Here is a 17,701-nt window from a genome sequence, read left to right as displayed (position 1 = left end):
TACTCGCCTACCAATTCCTAATTTGATAAAAGCTCAGATATCCAATTTCAACAAAATTGAATTTGACTTCATCCAACACTAATCAAATACAAATTCTGATATTGTTATATAAGTTTTGACAAGATATTCGACCGATTATTCTATGTATTTAAAAAATCATATTAATATAATGTAATGAAGTAAATACAATATAATGCACATGATAATTATGTAAATGATATAGGTCATGTCATGTCTCAAGATTTGGTTTTGGAACATTTACATGTTCATTTTTTCAGTTAACATGTATCGTTTTTGTTTTCTTATTATTTGCTTGTCATTTGTAAATTATGTCAATTTGATGAAACTTCATAATTTGTTTAAGGTTTAAAAATTATAAATTTCCGTTATTAAGATTCAGATTCAAAAACAGACTTGATATTCTGACTGCTTTCTTTTGTATTGTTCTCGGATTCTCTTTGCTGAATCTGAACAATAACATTTAATTCTTGAATTGTGGTATTTTGATCATAAATATCCCTATAATTTGAATTCATATATCGTTTTTGCTAAATGAATTCAAAATCAAGATTTTGTATATCCAATATAATTAGAATCTGCTTACAGGCATAACTCTATTTTCAGTTTCTCCTCCCTTTTCTTTTTTCCAACAAAGTATTTGTTCCCAACTATTTTATACCCCAGAAAGAGATAGAGACCAACTTTATAGAAGAAATCAGGTTTTGAACAATAAAAAAATCAGCAAATCAACATAACACTACAAGATAGAAAAGAATCTTAGTTTCAGATAGGAATTTTGTGATTCATGGCCATCTGGTAGCATGTATGTCTAGGAAGTATAATGACATTCAAATCTCTAAGTCAAACTTCAGGTTTAACTTGTTCAAAACTAGTTTCTGTTCATGTTATCCACCATTAATTTGTAATCAGAAGACCATTAATATTATGTGCCTTATAGGCAGTTAAATAATCAATTTGGTAGGATGGATCGAGGATAGTAAGTGGTGAAGGATGTTATTTTTGACAACACCACTAAGCCCTACGGCTAATTCACCAATTTTACCTTCCTATACTTCTCCTTTTTAGTCAACCCCATCTAGTTTGGGACAAAAGGTTCACAGTTCTTATCCTTTAAAGTTATCAGCAACAAACCTATGGCTGTTTACACTAACTTACAGGACTAGTTTCTGAACTTAACAAGAACATCAGTACCTTCCTTTTTCCCTGTTCATTTTCTAGGGTCTACTAAGACCACATAAAAATGAGATCCTCAACACTGCAATTAGAAAAAATGAAACAGGAAAAAAAATTACATGCAGGAAATATCACATGTTATACATAAAACGAGCATAACATTTGAAGTGTGAACAAGGCACAATACATATCAGATAGATAAAAGAGTTCATAGTCGACTCTTAATTTATCAACCTTCATATGAATATAACATTATTAGACAGAAAAATGAATATAAAGATGTAGAATGTTTACATTGACACCATAGAACAGTGAAAGAACTAGCCGTTGTGCTTCAATACAGTTGCCTGGCCCTGACAAGTTTAATAAACCTTGCCCATGAACCCCAAGATTTGCATTAGAATGTATTCTAGAAGATTCCTGAGAAAGAAATGTGCCGTCAGTCACAAGAACTGAGATCGTGCATCATACCTTAGAAAATAGCATATCATAGTCTTCTGAGTACCTTGAGAACAATAAGATTGCTAGCCTCAAGAAAGGAAGTCCCCACGTTCCTGTCACCTTCACCGTCAACAAGCAATTGCGAATTCCACATCAAAAACATTTTTACCGACATACGCAGAGCTCCATAAACCTGATCAAACCTCATTGTCAAAAAGCATATATGTCAATTTAAGCATTACACCAAAAGTAAAGCAGCTTTATCATAGGCACATTTTATAGCAATAAAAATTGTGCATGCTTCAAAGGACTGATCAAGTTTATCATAAGTTGATTTTCATTTTCCCTATTCTGACTCTAGCTAGCATAGGGAAGCACTTCCTTTTGCATTTAAGACGATCCTTTCATCCCAGGTTAATTGTCTCACTTCATGTCCCATATATATCACCTTACTGATGTTAAAGTAACATTTTTGATCAACTTGTCCTACTTTTAAACGTAAGAATGTTTGGGGCAACTTCTTTTTTAGAAGCAATCATCACAGTTAAGGAACCAACCCCAATGTACTAGTGTTGTAAGACGGCAAAGGTGTAATAGCAATACAAATTATTGCAACTTCACCCCTCATTTGCATCAGCCTCTAATACTAATCCCAAAATAATAATTAGCATTTTATCTCTCAAGAATTTCCACAAGAAAACAGATACTCATAAAACATGAGCGAGTAGTTTCATGAAAACTGTTTAGAAAGGATGGTCCAGATACCCGCCACTTTGGTTAAATTACAAGTCAATGTTGGAAATGTCACTCTTAAGGGTACAGAGATTTCCATTTGGTTACAATTTCATGAGAAAGTGGTGAACAGACATTTGCACGCATGTGTGACCCTGGGGGTGTGCCGGTCTTGCAGACGCATGGGGCCTCCGATAGTCTTTTAATGTTATATATTTTATAAAGTTATGATATATGATGAAAGATATATAACTTTAAACAAAATTGCATCTACTCTAGTTGGTCAGGACATGTAGCAAATACGTCAGGAACCTAGGTTCAAATCTGCAGGGTTTTTTTTCTAAATCTAATTTAATATATATTATTCTATTCTTTATAATTTAGTTCCGTTTTTCTACAGTTTAGGGCTTCTGGCCGATTTATCTTAAATTCTTATTTTTTTATTTTTTAATCTCTATATAATTCGAACTAACAATTTTCTACAAATATTTAGTCGAAAAAACATATTCAAGCATTAATCAACAAACTTATAATGATATTAATTAAAATATTTCGTTTAATTTATTTTTCAAAATATCTTATTTCTATTTTTACAATTTAGATTTTTACAATTTAGAGTTTTACAATTTAAGGTTTACGGGCTCTTTTTCCCTAATCCTATTTAACATTTTTCTCTCTATAATTCGAACTCGCACCCCTTCACAAAAATTCAATTGAATATGCATATTCAATCATTTACAACCTCCTTAAAAAGTTGGTTTATTTGATTAAAAATTTTCATTTTCATATGTTCCGATGAGTTTATTCTCATTCGTTATTAATCATTTCTTTTATCAAGACAATAATTATGACCGTTATCTTTAGGGTCTTATGTGATTAGTAAAAATGCATGCAAGTTGGCCGTGACACCCATGGTTAACAAAAAACGAGATTATAGAAGATATATGAGCATGAATTTAACGGTGTCACGGTCAGTTTGCAAAATGCAATTTATATGAAGTTTGTTTTATGATTATTCAAACAAAATAAAACTATTTATAGGGCCACACTTATTTTTTGGCACAACCGAACAAGGCCTCCGATATATCACGGTCGGCCCTGTTTGCATAAGTGGAATATTCAAGGGAGTGGGCCTCAAATTGGAGTGCATGGAAATTGGGGTGTGGTGCACTGGTTAAGCCTCAGGGGGATGTAGTGGCAAATCTCATCCACTCCGGGTTCAGATCCAGGCACTGCCAAAGCCCTTGTGACTATGGAGGTTCACCTGCGATGACTCTAGGATATTCGTGGTCGCCAAGGGGATTAGTCATTGCACATAAGCTGGCCCGGAAATCCATGGCAACACAAAAACCTAGGAGTGCATCGAAGGAGGCACCATTCATGTCCTGAACCTAGGGGGTTCATCTCTTCATATTTGTTTGTCTGTTTAATTCCTTTTACCGGCTTCACTTCAGCAAACTAGTGTGGGATAATAAGCAGGTTGTGGTGAGTACAGAAAATTAACAGCAGATGGGACTCCCTTAAATCTTACGTGCAACCACCCTAAGGCCTAAACTCCGGAGTGATGCCTAAGGGCTTCATGATTGATTCCTAGTTTCTTCTTTTTTCTGTTTCCTCTGGATGATTTGCTTTCCAGAAAATCCGATCAATGCACAAAGATCCCGACTCATGTCTCTAGAGTTGAAAGACGATAAGTAACAGTTAACTCAGCCTAGTAATAGTTCTTGGCTAGAATCCCAACATGCAAATGGACACAAAATTACAGTTCAACGTTGCTGCTGCAGGATCTAATATATTGTGTTTCACAATATATTTGCGTGCAATTTGTTGTCTTTCCTTATTTTCATTTTTCAGTGCTTGGCGAGGGGGTTCTTTCACAATTATTCTTTTTTCATGTATATTTACCAAGAATTATTTGGAAAATCACTGAAATACCTAAATGGTTCTCTATTTTTGCCTCTTAAAATGGTAAACCTTTGATGCACAAACTCACTTTATCGGTTTTAATATCATACTACTGGAAGAGCATAAATCTCCTGAACAGAGTAAAAAATGCAGAAAGGATATGTGCAGAATTTCCATTTACGGTTTACATATATTTAACCATGAATTGGATAAAGTAGTTGCTTGCCTTGATTACAGAATTACTCATCAGCAGCTCTTCTGCCAGTACTTCAAATTCTGATAAAGCATAATGTGCCAACCCAAAGCTCAAGATACCTCCATCCAGAAGACTAATTTGGCCTTGTACCTAAAGGAGCACATGATAAGAATCTGAAAATGACTTCATGGCCATGATGAGTGAACCGCCATATCATAGAAGTGATACCTTTTTGAACCGTCATATTTGGACTCATTTCTAAACAGCCAGCATGCTTGTGGAAGTACAAAAAGAAATAAACATATATCTTGAAAAAAGAACTCCAGTTCACAGAAAATAGCAACTTCTTGGACGTTTTTACTTCATTTCGTCATAAACAGGTCTACTCATAATTTAATAAAACAAGACGGAAACTAGATAAAAACAAATTACATCCATATTCCTCTATTATAAGGGAACGGCCTTGGAGACTTTCTCCTACCTCCAACCACTACCTTCACATGTGGAGAAGACCACAGATTAAGAAAGTATCCTAAGTTGCAGAAAAATAGTGCCCATTTGGCATCAGAGAAGATGAATCAATGAGAAATTAAGAGTTCTAATTAATTTGAACTTTGAAAAGAGACGATGCATTTCTTTTTATTTACTGTTTTTATATGTAGATAATGGTATCCAAATTTTATTCTTGTTACGTAACTCTGGTTTCTAGGTCCACTGTTAGATATGAATGATGTTAATCTCAATACCCAACAGGAAGTGGAGAGTGCCTCTTAGGGCAAATTGCACCGATGAGAAATGGAGAAAATTGTTATTGAAGAATTGTGTCCCATTCATCAATTCCATCACCACTTCCGTCACACACCATAGCGTTTCTGTTCTTTTTTCTGTTTGTTAGTTTTAGGGATTCATGTACATGGGTCACTTGGTCATTTCGATAGCAGTACGCAGATTACTTCAACTTCTTTAGATCGTTATAAAATTTGTACTAGTTGGATGTTTCCCTTGTTTTTACATTTCAACAAAAACCATTTATTATGATTGCCAATTTTGCATATGGGCTGTGCAGTGTATATAAAATTTCTTGACCAACTCAACTTTTAACAGTCAACATTCAATAAAATCAAGGGGACTACATCCTTGAATTATAAAGCGGGACAGATTGATAGAAAAAATAAGCACCATATCAAGTTTCAACAGTTTGGGTGGTTGTAGAGTGACTATAGAAGGCAGAGATGGGGAATTTCACATGATTGCATAAGGCCAATGGGAAGGATTTGGTCATCCATGTTTTGAATAGAATACAACAAACAAGAAGGGATTACTTTGGTATTTTCTTTATTCAGAACTTCATGAGAACATTTCTTCCACATGTGAAAGACAGAAGGAGGTGGCTGAAGGTCGAAGGCTACCAGGCCATGCCTTATTAGGGCCTGAGTTTAATGAATTTTATCTAGTTTCACTTGTTTGGGATTTTATATATGACCTTTTCACATTTATTAGTGACAAATTGGCCTTTTTACATCAAGGTATTACCTAACAGAAAGTAGTTAGCTTCTGCTGACTGATGGCATGCTGGTTATTTAGAAATAACATGACTAGCAATAAGAAGAAATCAAGTGGCTAACTATTCTAGAGAAACACAGGTCACATGCAAAATGAAGATAGATGATGCAAAATGCAATTTGAAGATAGTACATATAAGGTGCAATTTCTACACTTCTTTCCAATTCTTTTCCTGTGACTTAATTATAATTTGTAGCTTCTTCATTATCGCCATTGATCATCTTAAATAGTTATAGATATGAAACAACACACATAACTAAAGAATTACAATAAACAAATTAACATATACGTACAAATGTATGCATTAATTACTAGCATAGGTATAAACACAAAGTCATGAAACTGATTGTGCCACATATATTCACACGTAGCAAAACACACTCAAACAGGGCACAGATCCTGATTAAAATATCGTACGGATTGAGATAAGATATGCATATCCAAATTCTTCTTTCGAATTACAAACAAGAGGATAGTGTAGTAACACCATAAATCTCAATGAAACATGTGTGGACTCATGCAGTTAGATGTGGAGGCAGAAACATGTTAAATGGTTGTTTCATCACAGAAAACAGGCAAGGTTCTAAATGGCATGAGGCGTTGCGAGGACATATTTTTCAAGGCGTGACATAAGGTGGCAAATTTGTATGTCATATATATACATATATGTTCTCTATATATTATTCCACGAGATAATAATATTAAAATATGTAAATTCATATTAGAAGAAGAATAATCATATATTGTATTGTATAAAGAGTCTGATCAAATATTCAAAATATGACTTAAAAGGGTCTTACAACTTCGTTTGAACTGTGAGTTTATGGCGTGTGTGAATCCATGAAACTGTGAGTGATGTGATTAGGTAATCTGTTAAAGTGTAGAAAGACAAAAACTAAAAAATAATTTTTTAACAAAAACTAAAAAAATTGAAAAAAGTCACGCCTTGTAAAATACGCACGCCGTGGCACACCTCAAAGTGCCATGACGTGAGTCACGCCTTACACAAACACTAAAGGCGTTATCGTAATGGCGGAGATGCGTCTTATGCCATTGCGCGCCTTTTAGAACCCTGAAAACAGGTAAGATATTGTTGAAAGAGTTGCCAAATATTATGCAAAAATTGCATAATTGAAGGGGCAAGGGGAGATGAACCTGAACACGACTCCAAAGTAAGGGAACTGCAGCCTTGGCAAAATTTCGAATAAAAATACTAGTCAAAAGAGGCTGATATGGAAACTCCATTAGAAGTGTGTCCGTGTCAGTTGTCATGTTCAAATTATCAACTATAAGGCTACGGGGCACAGTGTCATAAAAAGTTCCTGCAGCGCCCGCATTTGATGGACAGCCAAGACTACTACCACCTGCAGGGCAAAGAGAGAAAAAAGAGGATGAAACTCAATGTTGCTAAAAAGCAGCATATATCAACATTAGGTAAGGTCAAGCTAAGAGTTCAGAATGAGATGTTACTGGATGGTGGAATAACAGATCTAGACAAACGATTAGGCTACATAGAACATAAGCGAGGAACAACTAAATGGACCATCCTGTAGATGAATCTAAAGCCAATTCATCTCATAATCGGTAAGTGAATCTAAAGCCAACTACATGCTGTCAGTTAGTTTAGATCAGGAAGTTTTATTTTCTAAATGTAAAAAATATCAAATTTTGTTATTAAAGCTTTTTGCAAATGGATAGCTAAATCCATATCATAGATGCACTTTATTATCAGTTCATGTTCAATATGCTACTTATAGAAGTAAGAGAATGCTTAACTGCATAAGTGAGATGTATGAGTAAATAGTACTGCATGCACAAGAATTGACATTTTTGCTAAATATAGCACGATTGATATATACATGATCATGAAACAACAAACTGAGACAATCCTACATACGCTATGTTTGGTAAACTAGTTGATACGCTAGTTGTTGGGTGTTAAGAAAGTCGTTGGCTGATAAACTAATAACGTTTGGCAAAACCTAGCTGATAAGCTAGTTGACAACTGTAAAATGACCAAAAAGGAAATGTTAAAAAATCACTCCATTCTAAAATTACATAATGTAACAAAAAAGTTAACTAATACGTTTCATCTTATTAAAACAATTAGTAACAAAAATAGAAGAGTTTTTCAATTATATAGGTTTATTGGACATTCCTTCCATTTGACTATTAATTATATATAAGTATAAATGTGGATTTCTATTAGTGAAAAAGACAACAATTAGAGCATCCACAATGACTACTTTTTGAGGTTCTTCAGAAGGTTCTTATAAGATAACACCAAAATGAGTGGTTCTTATAAGAATTGGGTTAGTTTATCGTATTTTTGTTATAGTAAGTTTACAAAAGATAATTTATTAAATACATAAATTGAGATTAGATAGAAATGTTAATTAATATAATATATGCGTGTGTATATATTATAGTCACTTTTTTTGTCCTGCAATTTTCATACAAGTTTCTTGCATTTTGTTTTAAGAAGTTTAATACATTTTTTAAATATTCAAATAAATAAATACATTTACATAATTAAACTTAATATAATATGTTGATTTAATCTATTGAATAATAATAATATAATAATAGTTAGTATGATTAATAATAATTCAAAATAATTGATATCAAAAAAAAATTATTAGGAATTAATTGTAACTAATAATAATGAGAGGCCTATTGGAAAAAAGTGGAAAAAACTCTTGGAGCGTATTGAAACACTACTAAGCTAGCTTATAACAACCCAAACAAAGCTTTTTCATTAAGCTCAAAAAATAAGCCAGCTTATGGTTGCCAAACACACCTTAGAATCGACTTTGCTCTCCAGGATCCTAAACAGCTTAACAATAAGGTGTCAAAGGGGTAATAAATTTACAGTGTTCAACATGCATAGTTAGTGGAAGAGATCTGGTATCTGGTGCATGATGGAGTCTCAACCTAAGAGCCTTTTCGATTCACAATGCAAGAATAAATCTAATGGACTGTGCTGAGCAACTATGGCGGTTGAATCCACACAACTATATTAATTGAATGTATGATTAATTAACACTCATTGCCATCTTTTTTCTCAATTCATTGACAAGGAGTGATTTTATTAATTAGTAGAAACCTCATCAAAAAGGGAAGATGCTGATTTCCATCCAGATAGGTTCTGTTAGTTGATGATAAATTGTTGTTCTAATGTTCTGAAAAATGTATTTTAACTTCTAATTGTAATAGATCATTAGGTGGTACCTATGACTTACAATGACAACAATTAATCAGGCTTATGATCAGACTTTGGTTTTCACCTCCGATGGATTTTAATTTATCATCTGCATGCTTCTTGTCATTTACAAAGCCTCATTGCCATTTTTTTCTAAATCCATTGACATGGAGTGATTTCTCAATTAGTAGGAAGCCTGACCAAAAGAGAAAATGCTGACATCATATAGATGGGTTCTGTTTACCGTTGACAGAAGTATTGTTCTAAAGTCATGAAAATGTGCTTTGACTTCTGAAAGTAGATAACGAGTTGCAACCGATGACTAACTGTGGCAATCATAAGGATTTCTCCTGCGACAACTTTTTATTACTTATGGCTATGTTGAACAGAAGAAAAAGGAAACATATATACAATCAAACATGTAGTTTACAAATTAAGGGCATAATGACCAAGTAATAAATAGATAAAGGAGTTCATGAGCCATATTTGGTATAGTAGTAATAATTTTAGTCGAAATAGCGAGTTGCCCTTTCTCTTCCTATACAATGGTTTTTGGACAATCCAAATGGAAAGGATCTGATTCAGTTTCAGATTTAAGTTATGTAAGGTAAACACCTGAAAATGTATCAGCATGCATTGTGAAGAATAGTCAGAGACTGGTGGAATAGATTTTATGGTAAATGAGCATTATGGGTTAGATCTTTTATGGTGAGAGAAAGAAAGCACCGATATGGTATGTCCTAGGCCAGCAAGTTGCTTTAACTCTCTTGTGATTGATATGTCCTAGACCGTCTATTTGGTATCTCTCTTGTAAAAAATACAATCTAATTCATTGAGGTGAGCACATCGACCTATACTCCAATCTCACCCAAACAAAACCCACATAAGACACACAAAGGGCAGGACAATATGATGGTAAGTTGCAATTTAAGGTCCTCCTCTCTCTCTCTCTCTCTCTCTGTGATTCTGGGCATTATAAGTTCTTCAATCAGTTCATAAACTATAACTCCATAATAAAGGCATTATATACATGAAGCACAGACAAATATTCACTTTCCTTTACATGAACATAGATACTAACTCCAAACTGAGTTTTTGATATTTAGGGTTTCCTCTTTCCAAGCCTGTTATCTTTCCAGATAGGTGAGAGAAATTGAAAATAGGGAGTAATTTATTACAACTTCTTAAAGATGAAGAGCCAATGCGGGAAGAGAATTTTTATCAGCACCCTTAGTAAAATAAATGGCAATGAAATAGGTCAATGTTTCTTATGCTTTCTAGTAATGAACAAAGATCCAAAAAAGAATGGATACCATACTCTTGATAGCCTACTTACATGCAGATTAAGGACACATGAACTCGAACTCATACATTATAAGACAGCAGAATAACATAACATTCTTACCATGGACAAAGATTTTAGGGTCTTCATGCCTGCTAAACACATCCGTAGAAATTCTTCCTCCACCCCCACCGCCAAAGCCACTACCTCCACAAGCACTTATTCTGCCACTTCCAGTCCTGCACTTCAAAACGAGAAGCTCAGTTTATTAAAGCATACATTAGTCAAGTCAGTCATTCATTTACACAACCAAGAGAATATCACCAAGACCCACTAAGACTAATTAATGTGCTCCCTTTCTCTGAAATTAATTGCAGCTTCGACTTGGCATGCTTACAAAAGAAGTCTAACTGATGTACTACATATATGGATATGCCCTATCTTAGTGTTAACAAAAAATAAATGTGGGTCTCATTTCTGATGGACATCTATGTGCATAGAGAAAAAAGGGACATGTGGAGTCCACTACTAAACCAGTATCATACATTCGAAACAGAGAAAGGATAATATGTGAAGAATAGAATGACAAACAACCACGTCTTACACATGCAAAGGCATGTGCAGAAAAATAATACAAGCAACGTGTAAAACAAATAATCTGAGAAAATATTCTACAAGCAACACGAGGAATATAGTATTTGAATGTGTGCTTCACAAGGGCCATGCATACAGTTGCATCCATGCATAAATATGGTACAACTCATCATAGTGGTTCCAGATTTTCTAAAAAGATGCCAAATGTGTGCTTCATTCCTTCGTCCTATTTAACTTGCTGATGTTATATATCAACTTAGTACTCTAAACTCAGGATGATGCAACCTAATTAAGAAGCAAAGATTGGTGTTTGTAATATATCCAAAAGTATTCGTGTTTGAAGATTCTTTATTTTTTTTTTAATTGTATGTACGTAAAACATCTGCAAAGGATCTTACTTTGATTTGCGTCTTAGTTAGTCTCCTCCATTTACCATGCCCATGTTTAATTATATCACAACCACTGGGCACCAAAGTTCTTTTGAAAGTTAAAGCATCATAGTTTGCATTATCCAACATTTTAATATCATTAGAATTACTTCTTTTTTGGCCATTGATGCTTCATGGGAGAAGGTATTGGACATGACTTCATAACCACCATACAAAAAAGGTTGTTATATAGAACCCAAATTCTAAGAAACTAAAAGAAAAGGCAAGGCCCTTCATACAAAAACATTCCCCTAAGTGTCCTTAGGTCAGAATAACACCTATTCATATGGTTTGGTCATCACCTACTTAGATCATTGGGTGGACCAGTTAGAAGAGATGACATGTACCAAGATTCACATGGCACTATGGCCGAATTAGTAAAATGAGATTTGAGTAGACCATACCAAGAGTTGGCAGTAGATACGAGTTCATCATTTCGAAATTTCTTTTGGGTTTCTTGTTAGCATGCTCTGACTAGTTTGGAATAAAAGTATTCTTGTCGGTGCTGGTGGCAGTGGTGTTTCTTACATTGATTAAGCAGGGTCATCCCTTAGCATGTTAAATGTGAGATTTTGAACAAGGCCCCCGAAATTTTGGGGCCCAAATTTACATGGGATCAGGGTCTTTTATCGACCTGTGTAAAACTATAGCCGAAATTATTTAGGTTCAAACCATTAATTGTTATGTTTTAGGTTCAAATCATTAATGGTTTAGGTTTAGTTTCAGATTGTTAATCGTTTTAGGTTTAGCCCATTTTTGTTCTTAACATATATTCTCTTTTATCTCATTTATGCAATGTAATCAGAAGTTTTGGATGTAGCACGGCCTCCAAAAAAATTGGAACGTCCCTGTGATTAAGAATCATAATTGTAGTCTTCAATATGTCAACAGAAGTCAATAAGAGGATATTAGATTGTCAAGAAGTAGAAAGGACGACGTGAGTAAGCCTAGTTGAGAAAAATATTTCTCATTTTAGATAGAAAGAAGTGAACCATGTTCCAATTTTTTGTTGTTTTAATTTATTATATTGATGTCCAAAGTTCACATGATTGGCACATGCCATCATATGGGCCAAGGATTTCAATGCAAATTTCCCAACTCAGAAACAATTTGCTGATAAATGAAGCCATGCTCACAAAATATTAGAGTGCACAACATACCATTCATAATCAAAGCCAACATAGAAAGTAAGTTCAAATATAATATGTACTTATTTGCAAAATTCATGAAACAAAAATGACAAGAATTCAATAGCTCATAAAATTAGTAATAACAAAAAGTCCTCTTCAGGACTGTTACAATAGCTATCTGCTGTTATATAATCCTGAGAGTCTTGCCTGACAAAGTTCAAACAACAAAACCCACCAACATACATACAGGCTATTCGATTTCCATAATTAAATTGTTTCCAGAGCATTTCACTAACTATCAAAATTTCATGTCTAAACAGTAACAATTAGCAAAACATATCAATTGTTATCTATGCAATCTAGATAAGTTATGATACTTGAACAGATCTAGAAAAAAGGAAAAAGAGATTACATCTTATAAGCCTTGATGTAGATGCTGCCACCCGAACCACCTCCCCCTCTGGGACTCCCATCCCCACCTTCAGCCAATAAACTACCATTCATCTCAATATTACCCTTAACCACAAGCATTATCTTCCCACCGCCACCTCCTCCATAATCAGCCTCCTTACTTGTAGTCCCACCTTTACTTCCGTAGCTCCATGGCATCTGTAAAGTCGACCATGAATATGCATCGCCTCCCCATACATCATCCGGAAGCTTCTTGTCATCCATCAAACACGCGGCTCCTCTTCCTCCATAACCTCCACCAGCCCCATCAAGCCCTTGAGGGGTCCCACTAGTTTGCTCCGGCGGATCACCCGCTAAAGAAGTGGTATTCACAAGACATCCATCGGCAAAAGCCGCATTCATAGCTTCTAGCTCAAATGACCCAACCAATATCCGGGCATTTTCACCTAAAGTAAAGTTACCAGTAACATTTATGCCCATTTCACATCCAGGAACAACCGAACAATTGACGGTCACATTGGGAAGTACATAAAAATTTCCCTTCCCAGCTACATATATATTCCGGGTTAACATCAAATTAGAAACAACCTTACAAGTAGTATCCAAAGAACCGATCCCACCAAGGTCATCTTCACAAGAAGCCGACGGCGGGTGCGGCGGCGGTGGCGGCGGCGCGGGCGGCGAGTAGTCTTGACGAAACAGACTTCCAAACCCGTCGTCACTCCCTAACAGATCATCATCATAACCATCGCCATCATCCCAAGCCAAAACCCCACTGATCGAGGCAGGTTTTGGTACGACGATAACAAACAAAGAAAGCACGACTATCGAAAAAAGATGCCCCGCCATTACCAAATAATCGTTCAAGGAGATGAGTCATCACAGCAATTGCATCGGAAAGGGGCAAAGACCTCAAATTTCCACTCCAACAATATAGATTGTTGTCATAAGCAAAGAACCCACAAAAACATGAACGATTGTGGGTTGTATAATTATCAGGTAAGGAGATAGCAAGAGATATTTTTGGGGGTTTTGATTATGAAAAAGGGATTAAGGAAACCCTAGAGAATGGTTTTTGTTCAAAAAAAAGGAAGTTGGTGTGTGTGTTTTTGGTGTTTATGTGTGAAAGAGAGGAGAAAAAGCAGTTTAATAAGTGAGAGGAAGAAGGTAAAGTTTGTGAGATGAGGAGAGATTTTCGAATCTAATGATCAAACTACTCCGCTTCAACGTATGCGAATTAGAACGTGGTTGCCATGTGGATTCACACGTGAGAGGCTTAGGCAAGCTTACTAGAAAGAGCCCAAATAGAAATGAAAAACAAACACACATCACAAACCTATTATTAAGGTGACGTTTACCAAATGTTTACCCGAATAAGTACTTATCAAGTCATTTTACATTACTGAATGAATATGTCAAGGACTAGGAATCTTACCCGATAAGAGCGAAGGCAAGAATCGAGAGTCTAACCTGGTAAGTGAGGATGACGACTCTTGCCATGGTTGTCGGGATAAATTGTTGCATACGATGCGTTTTAGTGAATAAAATCTTACCCGGTATGTAAGCGATAGTGTTGAATTTTACCGATAAGTGCTTACCGACTAAGTGTTTAGGTAAACGGCCCCTAACTAGTGTTATGCCTTTATTAGTCGGGTATACGCAATAACTTTACAGATTCCAAACGTACTTGAAACAGACCTTAAATACAGTGATAGATTTATAAATTTGAATAAATTGATAGTATGAGAAATGCAAGCATAAATTTATGTGACGATAATTTTATAACAGCTCGATTGGAACCCCAAGTAATACTCTTACCATCTCACAATGTACCCCTATCGAATCCATGTAGACGTCGACGAAAGGACAAAATCAAAATCAATTTCTAAACAGATACGTCCCCAAAACGGACCTCAAACATCCCCAAAAATACTATGAAACAGACCCAATTCGCCCCTATGGACCTGCACTCGATAACAACACTATATAGTTGTTGTTTTGGGAACAAATACATGATAAACAGCCTCCCATAGCTACTATTCAACAAGCAAAAAAGAAGAGAGAGGGATTTGAACCCTCAATAGTAATCAACTAGAAAAAATTGTTTATCATTTGTATTTGTAATAGATAGATGGAGGATCTTGAACTAAGAAATAGATCCTAGAAACTAAAAAAGTTTGAGACTGGTAATACTATTAAAAAAGTCCTCACACAAATCCTACTGAATCTTACTCGGTAAGAGCGAGGCAAGGACCGAGAGTCTTACTCGGTAAGTGAGGGCGATAACTTTTACCAGGGTTGGTGCTTACTAAGTAAATCTGTGCATAGGATGCTATTTTTGTTGACTAAAATCTTACTCAGTAAGTAAGTGATATAGTTAAATTTTACTGGTAAGTGCTTATTGGGTAAGTGTTAAGTAAACGACCTCTTACGTGTAGAATTTGGGAAAAAGACAGGCCAAAATCTTTCTTTCAAAACATTTGGCCACCTAGAGAGCCAGAGTGTCATTGATTAAGTACCGAAAAAGAAGGTAAAACAATTTGTTCCAAAACTTAAACTTGAAGATGTTGCTCCTCTACTCTTGTATCATTTGCTTATCAGAATCAAGATCCAATTAGTTACGGGACATTAAAACTCTGTCTAACTCTTTAACACCTAAAGAGTTGAAAAGAGAACTACAATACAGGAAAAACAAAGATTGGCATGTTTATGGTGGATGATTGCCCATCTTGCGGAATGGTACATAGGATAAAATACAGCGCATCATATTTCCAAATGAAGTACTCGCAATTGTACATTTCATCTTAATCTATCTTGGGAATATGTAAAGACGAATAAGTAACTTTTAGTCGGATTATTTACAATTTTACCAATTATTCTCAAACATAGCCACCCCTTTAGATTACAGTCACCAGAACTATTAACTCCATAAACAAAAAGCAGCACATGCTAAATAATAACTATATAGAAAATGAGTATATTAAGTACCTTAACATCACCTGATATAGGAAAGAACATATTTACTTACTTGTAAAAACTAATGGTCATCAACTTGACAAGCTAGAGCATTGTTATGAGAATTATATAAATAATCTCTCGGACTGTTAGCAAATGGAGACTAGTGCAAGTATACACTTATCAATCCACTATCGTCTTTCACAAGTAATAAAGTGGTAAAAATACTGAATATCGTCCAAGGAGAAAAGGAATAAAAGTTCGTTTTAAAAATATAAATAAAGATATGATTTCAGATGGTGAATTTGAAGAAATATTTGTGGTGAGTTGGTTAAACGCTACTGTTGTGAACAAATAATAAAAGAGAGCTTAGGGTGTAGGGATTTGTTAAGATATTAAACCGATTTTTAAGTAGACAGCATGCTACAACATGGTTCTATAGCATGATTTTATAAATAACTTATCTTTACAACTAATAGTTTATTTAAGGTAATCTCTCGAGATATAGAATGGCACACAATCATAGATTAAGCCTTCATATCTCTATGCAAGGCTGAAGTCTCGACATTGGCTCAAACTATTCCTTTTGTAAGCTAAATGGAGTGAAAACGAGTCTCCTCTATTCTAAGTAACTCCCTCGAGCATACTTCCATATCATTCAAGTTGACGTGTGCTTGTTGGTTTATCTCCAAATCCAACACACTTTAACACTTTTAAACAAGTGATCAACTTGTTCATGGATGATGTTTTTGCAATAAAAACTTGAATGACGTAGTTGCAAATATTTATAATTTATATTTCTACAAACGGAATCAGTTTTTCTCTTAATATCACCCAACATCCAAGCTATATTTTTAGCGTAACATACTTGAAAGATTAATTGCATAAATTATAAAGCATAAGAAAGGAAAAGAAAATAGAAGAAATAAATGCTAAGAGGAATTATAAAAGAGACTAAGAATACTTGAAATAATAAAATTAATTGCATGAATAATAAAACATAATAAGTAGAGAATAGGAGAATAAAAAGAAAGTAGAAGAAATAAATGTAAAAAAGAATTATAAAGAAAACTTATATGTAAAGAAAATAAAATATTTCCAAAGTTACTTGCAAAAGTTTCTTAAAAACTTGTTTCTCCCAAATTACTTGCTAGAGTTCTTACTTTCCAAATGACTTGCTTCTTTCTACAATGTCAAGCCTCCCCCTTTATATAGTAGGAGAAGGGAGGACAATGACCAAAAGATAAAGCTTTTACCCCACTTTTTACATTGTCCAAATGGTAAAGCAAAGCTACCTAAATATTAGTCAAAAATCAGATCTTAAATATGTACCATAAGATCTTAAAAACTGTAGGAGATGGGCTGCCAAAAGGGGGAGTTGACATCAAAAGATTCTTCGTATTATTCTCAAAAGTGCTTCTGGAATCATCCTGCAGCACACGTTGTAGCATGCTTCAGCCAAACACCTATTAACATGGCTATTTTTTCCAAAACTCAGCACATATCCAAGAAGTAAACATGTTTATCATATCAATTTAGCTCCAATATAAAAAAAGATAGAAAAATAAAACAAAAAGACTTAATTTGCGGAATTTTGGGAAAATAAAATGGGTAAATAAAGTAAGAAAAAGTGTAAAAGTATCAAATAAGTTGATACTTATCAAGCAT

At 34.6% G+C, this 17,701-nt stretch overlaps 1 protein-coding gene across 1 annotated transcript in view; it reads right to left on the bottom strand.

Annotated features, from left to right (window-relative positions):
• The window catches only part of LOC112529434, a 31,671-nt gene extending 17,468 nt beyond the window's left edge, over positions 1 to 14,203 (bottom strand). The window contains exons 1-6 of the mRNA XM_025140715.1: positions 13,080 to 14,203; positions 10,639 to 10,754; positions 7,187 to 7,395; positions 4,499 to 4,618; positions 1,700 to 1,828; positions 1,489 to 1,614 (exon numbers count right to left, since the gene is read on the bottom strand). Of these exons, the coding sequence (XP_024996483.1) occupies positions 1,489 to 1,614; positions 1,700 to 1,828; positions 4,499 to 4,618; positions 7,187 to 7,395; positions 10,639 to 10,754; positions 13,080 to 13,927 (1,548 nt within the window). The 5' untranslated portion in view covers positions 13,928 to 14,203. The remainder of the gene's footprint in view (positions 1 to 1,488; positions 1,615 to 1,699; positions 1,829 to 4,498; positions 4,619 to 7,186; positions 7,396 to 10,638; positions 10,755 to 13,079) is intronic.
• Between the last annotated feature and the right edge of the window lie 3,498 nt (positions 14,204 to 17,701).

The sequence above is a fragment of the Cynara cardunculus genome (genome assembly GCF_001531365.2).
Source record: "Cynara cardunculus var. scolymus isolate 2C chromosome LG 16, CcrdV1, whole genome shotgun sequence".
NCBI lineage: Eukaryota > Viridiplantae > Streptophyta > Magnoliopsida > Asterales > Asteraceae > Cynara > Cynara cardunculus.
The sequence above is the reverse complement of the archived record's forward strand: the minus strand, read 5'-3'. Positions and strand labels throughout refer to the sequence as shown.